The sequence below is a fragment of the Staurois parvus genome, unplaced genomic scaffold, assembly GCF_062004578.1.
Source record: "Staurois parvus isolate SC_StPar_1 unplaced genomic scaffold, SC_StPar_1.0 ptg000481l, whole genome shotgun sequence".
Lineage (NCBI taxonomy): Eukaryota > Metazoa > Chordata > Amphibia > Anura > Ranidae > Staurois > Staurois parvus.
In genome coordinates this window covers 309,569-324,427 of record NW_028318277.1, presented here as the reverse complement: position 1 = coordinate 324,427, position 14,859 = coordinate 309,569, and the positions used below count along the sequence as shown (strand labels likewise).

The 14,859-nt window shown below is 47.8% G+C and overlaps 1 protein-coding gene across 1 annotated transcript in view; it reads left to right on the top strand.

The window, feature by feature from the left end:
- The window catches only part of LOC149452315 (protein diaphanous homolog 2-like), a 766,217-nt gene that overhangs the window by 503,857 nt on the left and 247,501 nt on the right, over window positions 1-14,859 (top strand). The window contains exon 11 of the mRNA XM_089689522.1: window positions 11,382-11,492. Coding sequence (XP_089545648.1) covers window positions 11,382-11,492 — 111 coding nt within the window. The remainder of the gene's footprint in view (window positions 1-11,381; window positions 11,493-14,859) is intronic.

The window sequence follows — 14,859 nt, the reverse complement described above, 5'->3', positions numbered from 1 at the left end:
GTGTCAATAGGATTTTGTTCTTGTCAGAACTGCTTCTCTATCTGTACAAGTCAATAGTAATGCAAAAGCTTCTTGATACGAATTGATGCAGCTCAGATGGTGGTCACATGCAGGTCAGAAGGATGTCAATAGCAGCTCTATTGCTCAATAAACTTTGGATGATCTCATCGGCATCTCTAACTAATGCCAAATGCAAGCTGCATTTATCGAGAAAAGCCCAAAGTCTATTGACACAGGCTCTCAGGCTTCCCAAACCCAAGTCATAAGATTAGGATCTCATTGAACATGTTTTTTTTTTCAAGCTGAAACATCTTTTCCTGTAAGGGTGTCCATACACATAGTGTTTTGGACTTGACTGAGGTATGAGCAATGGCAAACAAAAAATCCACCATCGACTACACATAAAAAAATGCAACACGTGTGGTAATGTTCCACACTTGTGACTAACTGAAAATATCAACCAAATATATGATCGTTCAGTGATACATGGAAATAATCAATGAAAACCAAACCTATCATCCAAGTGAATTTTGTTTGAGTCCCATAAGAGATCGACAAATTCCCACCATGGCCAATCCATGTGTAGGAGTTGAAAGTAGGAGCGCTCTAAATTGGTGAGAAGGAGGGCCTACAGTTTAGTTGCAATGAACATTCATTTGAATTTTAAATGTGTTTGGATCCAATAAGAAAGTTCAACCGTACGAAAGAGTTTTCACAAACAAATGCCTAGAGGCAAGGCCATCTGCGGAGCTGACATTTTGATCTTTGTTACCTTCTAAAGATGATGGAACCACCATACACAATATGCAAAATCATTTTCTCAACCTGGTTACTGGTTGGTACTGCAAACTTGGCTTCTGTATTTCCCAGGACATATTAGAAACCATTAGTAGGATTTATCTCTCCAGCATCTAACAAATACTGATATGTCCATTTTAGGTGGACTGATCTTAGTATATGGATATGGAGGTGTGACAACACCCAGTTTTGGGAGGAATCACCCACAACCTCAAAACGAGAGGAAATTAATTATGGTACTAAGATGGACAATCTCATTGCTCAAGTCACCAGGAGATGTTAGAAACTATTGCTTGGTTTTGTGTCTCCGACATCTAACAAATACTGCAGTGTCCATTTTGAGTGGACTGATGTTAATATATATGCTATTGGGGTGTGCCAGCACCCACAACCTCAAAGCGGAAGGGAATGACTGTGGGTACTAATTGCTCATTGCTTGACTCTAGAGATGAGCGAATTATTCAAAAATTTGATTCGGCTGATTCGGCGAATTCGTGGAATAAATTCGATTTGAGTCGAATATATTCGCTGCGAATTTAACTTATAAAAAGGGTGTTTCTAGGCTTTAGAGAGCCTTTATATTAGTGCAGAACACTGTACCTTTAATTTAAATGCCCTTGGAGTCTGCTGGGGAAGAGAAATAATACTGTCAGTCAGTATGACATGCAGATGAGTGCCGTCGATCTTAGAATCACCACACACTTCACTCATTTGGGCAGTCACGGGGCCAAAACCAGAGTGTGGAGCCACAGTGTGGTGGTGGAGGCAGCAGCAATGGGAGGCCATACAGCACCCTATGAAAAAATGGAACCCACCAGCAGTGTGAGGAGACCTGAAAGTGGCACATGGCAGAGTGTGGCGATGGAGACAGCAGCAATGGGAGGCCGTACAGGGACCCATGACACACTCTGGACCTGGCAGCAGCATGAGGAGGCGGTACAGGAGCCCATGACAGATTACGGGCCTGGCAGCAGCATGAGGAGTCGGTACGGGAGCCCATGGCAGATTACGGGCCTGGCAGCAGCAATGGGAGGCCATACAGCACCCTATGACAAAATGGAACCCACCAGCAGTGTGAGGAGACCTGAAAGTGGCACATGGCAGAGTGTGGCGATGGAGACAGCAGCAATGGGAGGCCGTACAGGGACCCATGACACACTCTGGACCTGGCAGCAGCATGAGGAGGCGGTACAGGGGCCCATAACAGATTACGGGCCTGGCAGCAGCATGAGGAGTCGGTACGGGGGCCCATGGCAGATTACGGGCCTGGCAGCAGCAATGGGAGGCCCGTAATCTGCCAGCACCCTATGACAAAATGGAACCCACCAGCAGTGTGAGGAGACCTGAAAGTGGCACATGGCAGAGTGTGGTGATGGAGACAGCAGCAATGGGAGGCCGTACAGGGACCCATGACACACTCTGGAACTGGCAGCAGCATGAGGAGGCGGTACAGGGGCCCATGACAGATTACGGGCCTGGCAGCAGCATGAGGAGTCGGTACGGGGGCCCATGGCAGATTACGGGCCTGGCAGCAGCAATGGGAGGCCCGTAATCTGCCAGCACCCTATGACAAAATGGAACCCACCAGCAGTGTGAGGAGACCTGAAAGTGGCACATGGCAGAGTGTGGCGATGGAGACAGCAGCAATGGGAGGCCGTACAGGGACCCATGACACACTCTGGACCTGGCAGCAGCATGAGGAGGCGGTACAGGGGCCCATGACAGATTACGGGCCTGGCAGCAGCATGAGGAGTCGGTACGGGGGTCCATGGCAGATTACGGGCCTGGCAGCAGCAATGGGAGGCCATACAGCACCCTATGACAAAATGGAACCCACCAGCAGTGTGAGGAGACCTGAAAGTGGCACATGACAGAGTGTGGCGATGGAGACAGCAGCAATGGGAGGCCGTACAGGGACCCATGACACACTCTGGACCTGGCAGCAGCATGAGGAGGCGGTACAGGGGCCCATGACAGATTACAGGCCTGGCAGCAGCATGAGGAGTCGGTACGGGGGCCCATGGCAGATTACGGGCCTGGCAGCAGCAATGGGAGGCCCGTAATCTGCCAGCACCCTATGACAAAATGGAACCCACCAGCAGTGTGAGGAGACCTGAAAGTGGCACATGGCAGAGTGTGGCGATGGAGACAGCAGCAATGGGAGGCCGTACAGGGACCCATGACACACTCTGGACCTGGCAGCAGCAAGAGGAGGCGGTACAGGGGCCCATGGCAGAGTGGCGAAGCGTAAGCAGCTTAAATTGAAGGCCATACAGAGGCCTATGTTAAAAATAATAACATGTTTGGGGCATGATTCATGGCGGATTTAGTCAGTTGTGTCAGGAACTGGTGGTTTGAAATCCAGACTAATCCACGCCTGATTCATTTTCACAAACGTGAGTCTCTCCACACTTTGGGTGGACAGTCGTGTCCTCCGCGGAGTTACAATACCTCCTGCCGCACTAAACACGCGCTCCGATGCCACGCTACTGGCCGGGCATGACAGCCTTTCAAGGGCAAATTCAGCTAGTTGGGGCCAAAGGTCAAGTTTCGTTGCCCAGTAGTCAAGGGGATTGTCTACCTCGGTTGGCAGGGTGCTGTCCAAGTAGGCCCAAGCCTGTTGTTTGAGGTCCTGCTCCAGGTCCACCTGATGCTGCTGCTGCTGCGGCTGATTAGTAGTTTCCTCACTGCGCTGGTGAAGAAAGCTACTCATCATCGACTGCAGACTGAGGCAGCCGCTGCTGGTGGAGCTGCCACTGCTCCTACCACCCCACCCCTCCCCTGCTGCCATGGCAGCGGAACGCGAGCGCACAGGGCCCACAGTGTCTGAGGATGGACGTTGGCGCAGAAAGGCAGAGACCAACTGACTACATAGGTGGTTTTTATAGTACGTTATTTTGGCCTCCCTCTCAGCAGGTGTGAAAAAGGCCACCATTTTTGAACGGTGGCGAGGGTCCAACAAGGTGGACAGCCAAAAGTCATCCTTCTGTCTGATGGTTATTATTCGGCTGTCGCTACGCAAGCAACCGAGCATGCTATGGGCCATTTGTGCCAAGGAATGCGAGGGACTCCCTGCCTCCATCTCCTCCTCCTCCTCTACCAGATGCTCCTGCTCCTCCACTCCTGTCCGCTGAGTGGAAAAACCACCCATTTCACTCAATAATTCCTGAGCACCAATGTCCTCCTCTACCTCCTCCTCTTCTTCCTGTCCTGCCCCCACAGGGGTCATGTGGCATTGAGATCTGTGCGCCACGTCTACCGCACCCTGACCAGCCATTGTTAACAGCATTTGTTCCAGGACGTGCAACAGAGGAATGACGTCGTTCATCCCATAGTCCTGCCGACTCACGAATAGCGTGGCCTCCTCAAAGGGCCTGAGCAAGCGTCAGGTGTCACGCATGAGCTGCCAATGGCTGACATCTAAGTTACACAGGGGAGTACCTTTATCCGCTTGTAACATCAGGAAATCGGTGATGGCCTTTCGCTGTTCGTAAAGGCGGTCTAACATATGTAGGGTTGAATTCCACCTTGTTGCAACGTCGCAGATCAGGCGATGCTGTGGAATTCCGTTCTGCCGCTGCAGCTCAAGGAGGGTGTGCTTTGCGGTGTAGGAATGGCTGAAATGCATGCAAAGTTTACGTGACATTTTAAGGATGTCTTGCAGTGGGATGGTGGATTTTAGGAACCGCTTGACAACCAGATTGAACACGTGAGCCATGCATGGCGCATGGCACAACCTTCCTTGACGCAGAGCAGACACCATGTTCTTTCCGTTGTCGGTCAACATGGTTCCGATTTTCAGTTTGCGCGGAGACAGCCATCTGTCGATTTTTCTGTTCATTACACTCAGAAGTTCCTCCCCTGTGTGACTACGTTCGCCAAGGCATACCAGGTGCAGCACAGCGTGACACCGTTGCGCCCTGCACATGTGATATGCCAGTCGGGTAATGGGACTTGGCACGGGGGTGGCGGCTGAGGACACGGCGGAAGAAGAGGTGGTAGAGGCGGACATCTTTGCTGGACCAAGGACGTGCAAACGTGGAGGCAAAAGCGGCGTGACCTGTCCAAGTTGCTGGTGCGGCTGTGCCGGCACCACGTTCACCCAGTGGGCCGTAAATGACATGTACTGTCCCTGACCGTAGTTACAGCTCCACACGTCGGCGCTGCCGTGCACTTTGGCAGAGACCGACATGCTCAAAGACTGGCCCACCATCTCTTCTACATGTGAATGCAGGGCTGGCACTGCCTTTTTGGCGAAGAAATGCCGGCTTGGCACTCTCTCACCGCGGCGCGGCACAAGCCATCATTTCTCGGAAAGGTGCTGAGTCCACCACTTGGAAAGGGAGGGACTGCAGCACCAGCAACTTGGACAGGAGAACGTTCAGCTTCTGCACCGTCGGGTGCGTGCTCGCAAACTGTTGTCTCTTGGAAACGGATTCCAAGAAAGACTGCTGACGGAATCCGTGAAGAGGAGTAGCAGGAGAAGGAGCATCTGAACGAGCGGAAGATGCCAACGAGCGACAACTCCCCTCAGCAGAGGTGTTGGAGCCTTGACTGGCTGATAGAGGGCGATTGACGTCGGGTGACGGAGCAAGTAACGGAGCGGGTGATGGAGCGGGGGCTGGGGCAGGCAGAACCACCGTATCTTTATCACGGTTTTCCCAGGCCACCGAATGGCGACGCTGCATATGCTGACGCAACGCTGTAGTCCCAACATGGGCCCCCTGGCCACGCTTGACTTTCTGGCCACATAGTCGACATACGGCTACGTTTACTTCCTCGGGCGGCTTGACGAAAAATTGCCACACCGCCGAGTAGGAAACTTTGCCCCCGCTACTCCTCACTGGCTGACTGCTACTTCCTCCGTGCACACCAGCACCACTACTGGCCGTGGTGGTAGGCTGCAGTGGAGCTGGTGCTCTACTCCGTGGCCGTTTGCCTCCACTGACACTGCTGCGACCCTGCTGCCTCCTGGGCAACCCACCGACTGTTTTGCTCGCTGCCAAGCTGGCACCCTCTTCTCCTGATGATGCGGAAGCAATAGCCTGATGACGACGAGGCTGCCAAGTGCGATCAGCCTCATCATCATCAATTAGGGTCTCCGCCTCACTACTAGCCCCCTCGGCTGCGTGTGGGTCAGGAGACAGACCTGTCTCTAGACCGGCTACCGAGCCACTCTCCTCGCCAGTACTTCTTCGCCTGGCTGCTGAAGAGGCGGATGTCTCCCCCCGTTCCTGACCGCCCTCTGTTAGCTCTTCCTCACTGTACAGTGGGGCTGAGCCCACAGCATGCGATACTTCGCTTGGTGAGGGAACACCAAAGGACAGGGGCAGGTAGAGGACACGTGATTTCAGTGGGCTTGCTCCCGGGCCATGCCAACTAACGGTTGTGTCTGACGTACCCACCGACCGTTGGCTGTAGGTGTCAGAGGTGACCTGGGAAGAGGAAGACGACCGAGCCAACCAATCGATGACGGCAGGGTTGTCGGTGGAGACACGACCGCTGGATGACACCGGGAGCACTGGCCTCTGGCTGCGACTAGTGCTGCCTCGACCCCTTCCTCTGCTGCCACGTCTGCTTGCTCCTGAAACATTGCCTCCTCTGCCACTCCTCTGCGTGTTGTCTGACATACTCTTTAATTCAACGATTCTGTGTCCCTGAGTAACGATTCTGTGTCCCTGAGTAACAATTCTGTGTCCCTGAGTAACGATTCTGTGTCCCTGAGTAAGAATTCTGTGTCCCTGAGTAATAATTCTGTGTCCCTGAGTAACGATTCTGTGTCCCTGAGTAACGATTCTGTGTCCCTGAGTAACAATTCTGTGTCCCTGAGTAACGATTCTGTGTCCCTGAGTAACGATTCTGTGTCCCTCAGTAACGATTCTGTGTCCCTGAGTAACGATTCTGTGTCCCTGAGTAACGATTCTGTGTCTGTCCCTGAGTAACAATTCTGTGTCCCTGAGTAACGATTCTGTGTCCCTGAGTAACAATTCTGTGTCCCTGAGTAACGATTCTGTGTCCCTAAGTAACGATTCTGTGGCCCTAAAGTCTCTGTGGCCCTAACTCTGTCCCTAATACACAGAGGTCTGTCTCTCTTGAATGACCGGAGGCTAATGGAGAATTCTAAGATGGCCGCGATTTATAGCTCCACCATTACACAGTGCTGGCTGGCTGGCTGCTGATTGGCTAATGCGATCACATGTCATGAATGAATGCATTATGGGTCAGCGTGCCTTGTCTGCGCGCCTTCCCAGAGATCCCCGCTCCGTCGCCACACATGTCGCCGCCTTTTTTGGGAAAATTCGATTCGTACATCCGAAGTTTGCTAATTTTCGGATTCGGCGCGAATCGAATATTTCCTAATCTTCTAAACGAATTCCACTTCGTCATGTTCGATTCGCTCATCTCTACTTGAGTCTCCAGGAGATATTGGAAAGCATTAGTTGGTTTTAAATCTCCAACATCTAGCAAATACTGAAATGTCCATTTTGGATGTCCTGATCTTCGTATATATGCTAGCAGGGGTGGACTGACCATTTGGAAACTCGGGCACTGCCCGAGGGCCCAGGGTCAGTAGGGGGCCCCATGAGATGCCCCTGGTACCTTTTTCATAGGCTTTTTTGAGTTTGGGCAAGGACACAGGGACCCCATCATCCCCTATTGCTTGGGGGCCCCATGAGTTGTCAGTCCACCCCTGTATGCTAGGGAGATGTGACAACACTCAACGCTGGAAGGGAGTACCCACACTCTCAAAGTTGGAAGGGATGACAGTATCATCACTAGTGTCTTCAGAAGATTTTTTTTTTCTCTCTCCAGCATTTAACAAATACTGAAATGTCCATTTTAGGTAGACTAATCTTAGTATATATCCTATGGAGGTATGACAACTGTCAAAGCTGGGAGGGAGCACCTACAACTTCAAAGTGGGAGGGGATGAATCTAGGTACAAAGGTGGAAGATCTCATCACTGGAGTCCCCAGGACAAATAAGAAATCATGACTTCACGATCAACTGTGGATATAGAATTATAACTTTTTTTATTTTTTATTTTTTAATGGTTGAACTGGATGGACTTTTGTCTTTTTTTCAGCCAGACTAACTATGTAACTATGTAACTTTCCCCCAAACTATGGGTAAAATTCTGCCTTGGGGTGGCGTGATATTTTAACTTCATCAATCCCGGAAGTGAAGTAATGAATACATGCATATACAAATGAAGAAGACTCCGATGTTGTCTAGAGTTACCAAATTACAGAAACAAGTCTCAGTTCCTGGAACAAAAGATCTTTTGTTTGTTACAGAATACACTTATTACATGACCTATTGTATCTCCTGTATTCCAGCACAGAAGATTCTCAATTTTCAACAGCTACTTACACAAAATGTTACTGTAAAATTATTCCTGATATTAATAATACTTGTTAGATTTAATTCACTGTTTCCTCTCTCTGCCGGCACTGAAGCTATAATCAAATTCACAGCTAATTAATTTTTTTCCCCACAGCTGATACTTGTGATGAGTTTTTGGAGTCTTAAAACATTGTCTGTAAAACTGTCTACGAATGGTCAAAGGTGTGGAATACTTCTCGGGAAGAAAATCTAAGGGGCTAGTTATGTTTTTTTTAGCGCGTTAATGTTATGTTTAGGCAGCCCCCTGAAAATAAAGGACTGCCATTGCACTAAGGCAGCCCCCTGAAAATAATGGGCTGCCATTGAGTTAAGACAGCCTCCTGAAAATAATGGGGTGCCATTTTCTCAAGATGTCTAAAATATTGGCTATGTTACAATACTTGCTGCGACTTGTATGTTGCCAGAGTTCTGGTACCATTTAAAATGGATAGCACTGCAGGCAGGTGTAAGTTGACCTCCCTACACAGGTGGCGCTGTCCACAACCACCATGAAGGGATGGTGGAGGACAGGAGAAACTCACATTCCTATTGGGCCTTCATATGTGTCATCAGGTAAGCAGCTATACAGTTGGACGTTGCTGCCCCAGATGATCTCCGTGGCCATCTTTAGTGAGGGCAGTGCTTATTAAGTGGCACTGATTCACTGCAGTTGGCGCGCATTTTGTGTGTGGACAGATTAGGGATAGGAAACTGCTTTCTAGGGAAAGGTTTCATAGGAGGGGGATCAGAACAGGGACTGTTTGTGCTGCTGTGTGGAACCCTTCCACCCCTGTGCATCACTGTCTACCAGGGGCGGACTGACCATTTGGAAACTCGGGCACTGCCCCGGGGTCAGTAGGGGGCCCCATGAGATGCCCCTAGTACCTTTTTCATAGGCTTTTTTGAGTTTGGGCAAGGACACAGGGGCCTCATGATCCCCTATTGGCCTGGGGCCCCATGAGTTGTCAGTCTGCCCCTGCTGTCTACTAGCCGCCTCCTCTGAGAGGTGCTGCTGGCCCCCGAGCATCGCTCTCTGCTAGTACTGCACAATCATCTCTGAGTTTGCCACTTTGAAACCACTGCATAGATTCTGATACAGTGGTTAGAACATTCATGAAAATTTTCTTAATATTTACTAACCTCAGTGTGGTGTTCCTTCCCTTTGGGTGTCGACCACCTGGCCTTCCTCCCATCTACATGTATGTAATGTGTGATGCTGCAATGCACCCTTTACAGAATCGCAGACATGTAAATAATCCCTAAAGAAAAATCTAGGACATTGGTTTGTGTGCTAAAAATTATACTAAACAGTTGATGAAGAGGAACTCCTTACCTATCAAAAGTCAAATTTTATGTGCCCAACATTTGTCCCTGCATGAAAAAAAACCCAAGCTGTGGGGTGCCTTGCCAGGTTTATGGGACCTTCAGAGGCCCATGGCATCTCTTCACATGTGGTGGATCCCCTATAGACTTGGTAAAGACCCCAGTAGTATCTCTGCACATACGCTGGATCCCCTATGCATGCACAGATACACCACATGGCTCCAATGGTAAACTGGAAGACACCCCCGTGGCATTTCTGCGTATGTGCAAAGATATTGTCAACTGCTTCCTGGAATGCATGATGTAGACATCCTTGGAGGTAGTTAGCAGGATCTTGCATGAGTACATTGCCGCAGTGGCTTCTAAAGAGACTTGCAGCATGTCTGTAGATGCATGAGGTCCAGGAACAACATCCTTTCCTACGCCTAGGTTATGAGGCCTTAACTTTTTAAAAATTGTTTGCAGTTATGTAAGAGGGAGGATGGAGGAGGCAGGAGAGAGGACCTCAGGGAAAAGGATGAATGTCCACTTTCGTAAAGTGACACATACCTTGCCCCATGGACAAGGTTCACCAGGAGAAGTATAGAAAGCAAATCTCTGCAGTGGGGGTAGAGTAAATACCTGAAATTAATGAAATAATGAATACATAATTTGCATTAAATTGTATGTTTTCTGTCTGGAGTTTAGCTTTATTAATAAATGCAAAAAACCCCACCTAAACACATGTTATCAATACACTCACTGGCCACTTTATATGGTCTACCTTGCTAGTGCCAACAAAATCTCCCCCACACCATTACCACCAGCCTGAACCGTTGACATAAGGCAGGATGAATCCATGTTTTTATGTTGTTTACGTCAAATTCTGACCCTACCACCTGAATGTCACAGCAACCATTCTGCCCATTCTCCTCTGACCTCAACAACATTTTCCTCCACACAACTGCCGCTCACTGGATATTTTCTCTTTTTCGGACCATTCTCTGTAAAACCTAGAGTTGGTCGTGCGTGAAAATCCCAGTAGATCAGCAGTTTTCGAAATACTCAGACCAGCCTGTCTAGCATCAATGACCATGTCACATTCAAAGTCACTTAAATCTCCTTTTTTCCCATTCTGATACTCGGTTCGAACTTCAACAAGTCATCTTCACCACGTCTAGATGCCTAAATGCATTGAGTTGCTGCTAAGTGATTGGCTGAATAGCAATCTGTGTTAACAAGCAATTGAACAAGTGTACCTAATAAAGTGGCCGGTGAGTGTATATAGCAAGAAGGCTGGTGAGTATAGGGACTCCTGCTATGTTGATGTACCCACCAGTATGTCAAAAGAAGAGGAAAAAAAAGGATGAAGATCAGGTCATGGGGTCGGATTGAGTATGAGGTAACCTACCTACAGATCAGATTTTACAGAGTTGCTTAAGGCCCCATTCACAACTGCGAGATGTGATGGGTCATTTTTTTAGCGTATTTGTTGCGAGACAACAAAGGGAAGCTCATTCACTTGAATGGGCTTCCCTATGTGCAAAAAATGCACAAAGTAGGTCAAGTATTTTTTTTGTGTTGTGCACATGACAAACGACCAACAAAACATGGAAGTTCTACCTGTGTTTGGGGTGCCTTTAGGAATTAATGGCACTACAAGGGTGTTGCATACTTTGCTACAGTTCTTAAAATGCTGGCGGAAATGTGCATTTCTGTTTGTTTCTGGAACACTTAGGTGTGAATGTGGCTTACTATTTGTGGCCATAAATCCTTCTAAAATATTGGATTCTGGACCTTGTTTCACCCGATTCAGATTTTTCCGTTGCCGTTTTTGTTCATTTTTTATTTTGTTGCTCTTTATTGATTTTCTTCCTTTAAACTTCTCTCCACAGGTGTCTTGTATGCAGTTCATCAATGCCCTCCTGACCTCTCCGGAAGAACTGGACTTCAGGATACACATGAGGAATGAATTCTTAAGATGCGGGATAAAGCAAATCTTACCTGTAAGTCGGAGCCCTCCTCGTTATCAAGTCTTTCTTCACACACTAGTATGAACACGGGAAACGTCTCCTTAATTAAACAAGATATAACCATAAAGTGTACCCGAGGGCAACTTTTTTTGGGAGGGTGGAAGTGGTGGGGATGGTTAAAATCATTGTCTAGAGTTTTAAATTTTTACTGTCCTCATCTTCTTGGGGAGATTTCCTTTTACTTCGGAACAACAAAAAATGAGAGGAAATCCATCGACCACCAGAAGAGGTGTACCAATTACAAAATTCATCTTTAATTTTTTTCTTGGGACAGCTGTCAGATTTTGGATTTATCATCATGTTCTCCCAGAAGGGACATGCCCAAAATCAAACACCTGGCTGGGATTTTAACCTTTCCTTATCCTATCCAAAACAAAAAGTTTTAGCTAGAGATTCCCTTTGACCTTAAACCAGAGAGCAAATTTTTTTCTGCTTTGGGTAGAAGTGGGTTTTTGGATTTTACTGTTTTTGTCCCTTTGTTTCCAAAGGCATGGTGGGAGATGAGTGGAAATCCATTGGTTACCAGATTTGTAAGATTTCCCTTTACCATTGACTCTTCGGATGGCTCAGATTTTGCATTTATCATCATGCTCTCCAAGCAGGGACATGAGCAGAGGTGGGGATGGTTAAAACCACTGTCTAGCTTGTTTTTGGTTTTCACTGTCTTCGTCCGGTTGAGATTTCCCTTCATTTCCATAAGCACAATGGGAAATGAGAGAAAATCCATTGGTTATTGGAATAGGTGCCCCCCCAGAAAATTTCTGTTTCCTTTTTTTTCGCTTGCAACAGCTGTCAATTGTTGGATTTCCCATAATGCTCCCCGAATGTGGGGATGGTTAAAACCACTGTCTAGCTTGTTTTTGGTTTTCACTGTCTTCGTCAGGTTGAGATTTCCCTTCATTTCCATAAGCACAATGGGAAATGAGAGAAAATCCATTGGTTATTGGAATAGGTGCCCCACCAGAAAATTTCTATTTCCTTTTTTTTCTCTTGCAACAGCTGTCAATTGTTGGATTTCCCATAATGCTCCCCCAGCGTGGGGATGGTTGAAGCCAGCGTCAAGCTTGTTTTTGGTTTTCACTGTCTTTGTCCAGTTGACATTTCTTTTAATTTCCATAATTGGGAAATGAGAGGAAATCCATTGGTCATTGGAAAACAGTAGGTGTTCCCTTTGGAAGATTTCCATTTATTTTCTTTTTTTTCTTGCAACAGCTGTCAATTGTTGGATTTCCCATAATGCTCCCCCAGCAGGGACATGGGAAGAGGTGGGGATGGTTAAAACCACTCTCTAGCTTGTTTTTGGATTTTATCGTCTTTGGGATTTGAGATTTCCCTTTGTTTCTAAAGGTATTATGGGAAATGAGAGGAAATCCATTGGCATAAGGAAGATTTCCTTTTCCTTTTTTAATTGGGACAGCTGTCAGATTTTGGAATTCTCATCATGTTCCCCCAGCAAAGACATGGGTCATAATTAAACAACTGGTGGGATTTTAGGTTTTCCTTACCCTATCCAAAAGAAAACATTTCAGCTAGATATTCACTTTTTACATTGGTCACCATGACAAATAGGAAAGATGATTCCCCCTCACTTCCTGTTGTGTCTCAGGGACAGGAAGAGAAGGAAAATTTCACCAATGGGACATGGAGAGTATAGAAAAAAAAATGGGTAGTGGTCTTTACCATTCGCTACTTAAACCCCCCAAAAACATAAAAAAAGGTGTTGGAGATGCACTTCACCCCATAGCCCTATTCACATCTTGTCATTTTGTAGCTCAAAACTCAGAATTGCTCAACGACCAAAATCCTTTGTCTTTTAAGTCACCTCTGTTCACGCATTCAGGTTCTTGTAGCTCAATGCCTGAAGCTCAAAAAAATATACAAGCTATTTTTAAAGCAGAATATAACTTTTTTGGTCCCATTGACTTTCATAGGAGAAAACAAAAGATTGTGGAAAAACCCTTTTTTCAGGCACTCCCATAATTAAAGTCTATAAGCCAAAAATGCATGATCCTGCCCCAGAGAAGCTCCTGTACAGGGGCGGACTGACAACTCATGGGGCCCCCCGGGCAATAGGGGATCATGGGGCCCCTGTGTCCTTGCCCAAACTCAAAAAAGCCTATGAAAAAGGTACCAGGGGCATCTCATGGGGCCCCCTACTGACCCTGGGCCCTCGGTCAGTGCCTGAGTTTCCAAATGGTCAGTCCGCCCCTGCTCCTGTATGACACTCCATCAGGGGTGGACTGAAAACTCATGGGGCCCTTGTGTCCTTGCCCAAACTCAAAAAAGCCTATGAAAAAGGTACCAGGGGCATCTCATGGGGCCCCCTACTGACCCTGGGCCCTCGGGCAGTGCCCGAGTTTCCAAATGGTCAGTCCGCCCCTGCTCCTGTATAACACTCCATCAGGGGCGGACTGACAACTCATGGGGCTCCCGGGCAATAGGGGATCATGGGGCCCCTGTGTCCTTGCCCAAACTCAAAAAAGCCTATAAAAAAGGTACCAGGGGCATCTCATGGGGCCCCCTACTGACCCCGAGCCCTGGGCAATGCCTGAGTTTCCAAATGGTCAGTCCGCCCCTGCTCCTGTATGACACTCCATCAGGGGCGGACTGACAACTCATGGGGCCCCCGGGCAATAGGGGATCATGGGGCCCATGTGTCCTTGCCCAAACTCAAAAAAGCCTATGAAAAAGGTACCAGGGGCATCTCATGGGGCCCCCTACTGACCCCAGGCCCTCGGTCAGTGCCCGAGTTTCCAAATGGTCAGTCCGCCCCTGATCTATAGCCATATGGTAGTAATCAGACATCTTATGTGTTTATTTGACTGTCAGATCAGAGCTAGGGGTCGATCCCTTTAAGAGCAATGGAGGTCTCATATATCCATCTTAAAGGAACAAGAAAAACTCCCATGGTGCAGTACATACTATCAGTAATATTTATTAAAAAACAGTGTTACACTCACATGTATTCAAAGATTCCAATTGGTCAGTCCGCCCCTGCTCCTGTATGACACTCTATGCTTCAAAACGGTCTACCAATGCTATGTCAAATATAAATGGGGCTTAGTCATGTAAAAGAGAGATACTTTACCATACCTTTCTCTTTTAATTAACTAAAATATAATAATGTCCTCAAATCGACAGCCCCTCCAGGGGTGGCTAACCTGTGGCTCTCCAGCTGTTGTGGAACTACATTTCCCATGGGGCTTTGCAAAGATGGGAAGTTACTGACTTGCAGAGGCATGATGGAACTTTTAGTCCTGCAGCATCTGGAGAGCCGCAGGTTGGCCACCCCTGCCCTAGACCCTTAGGTGGACCTTAAACCACCATTAGGTGGACCTTC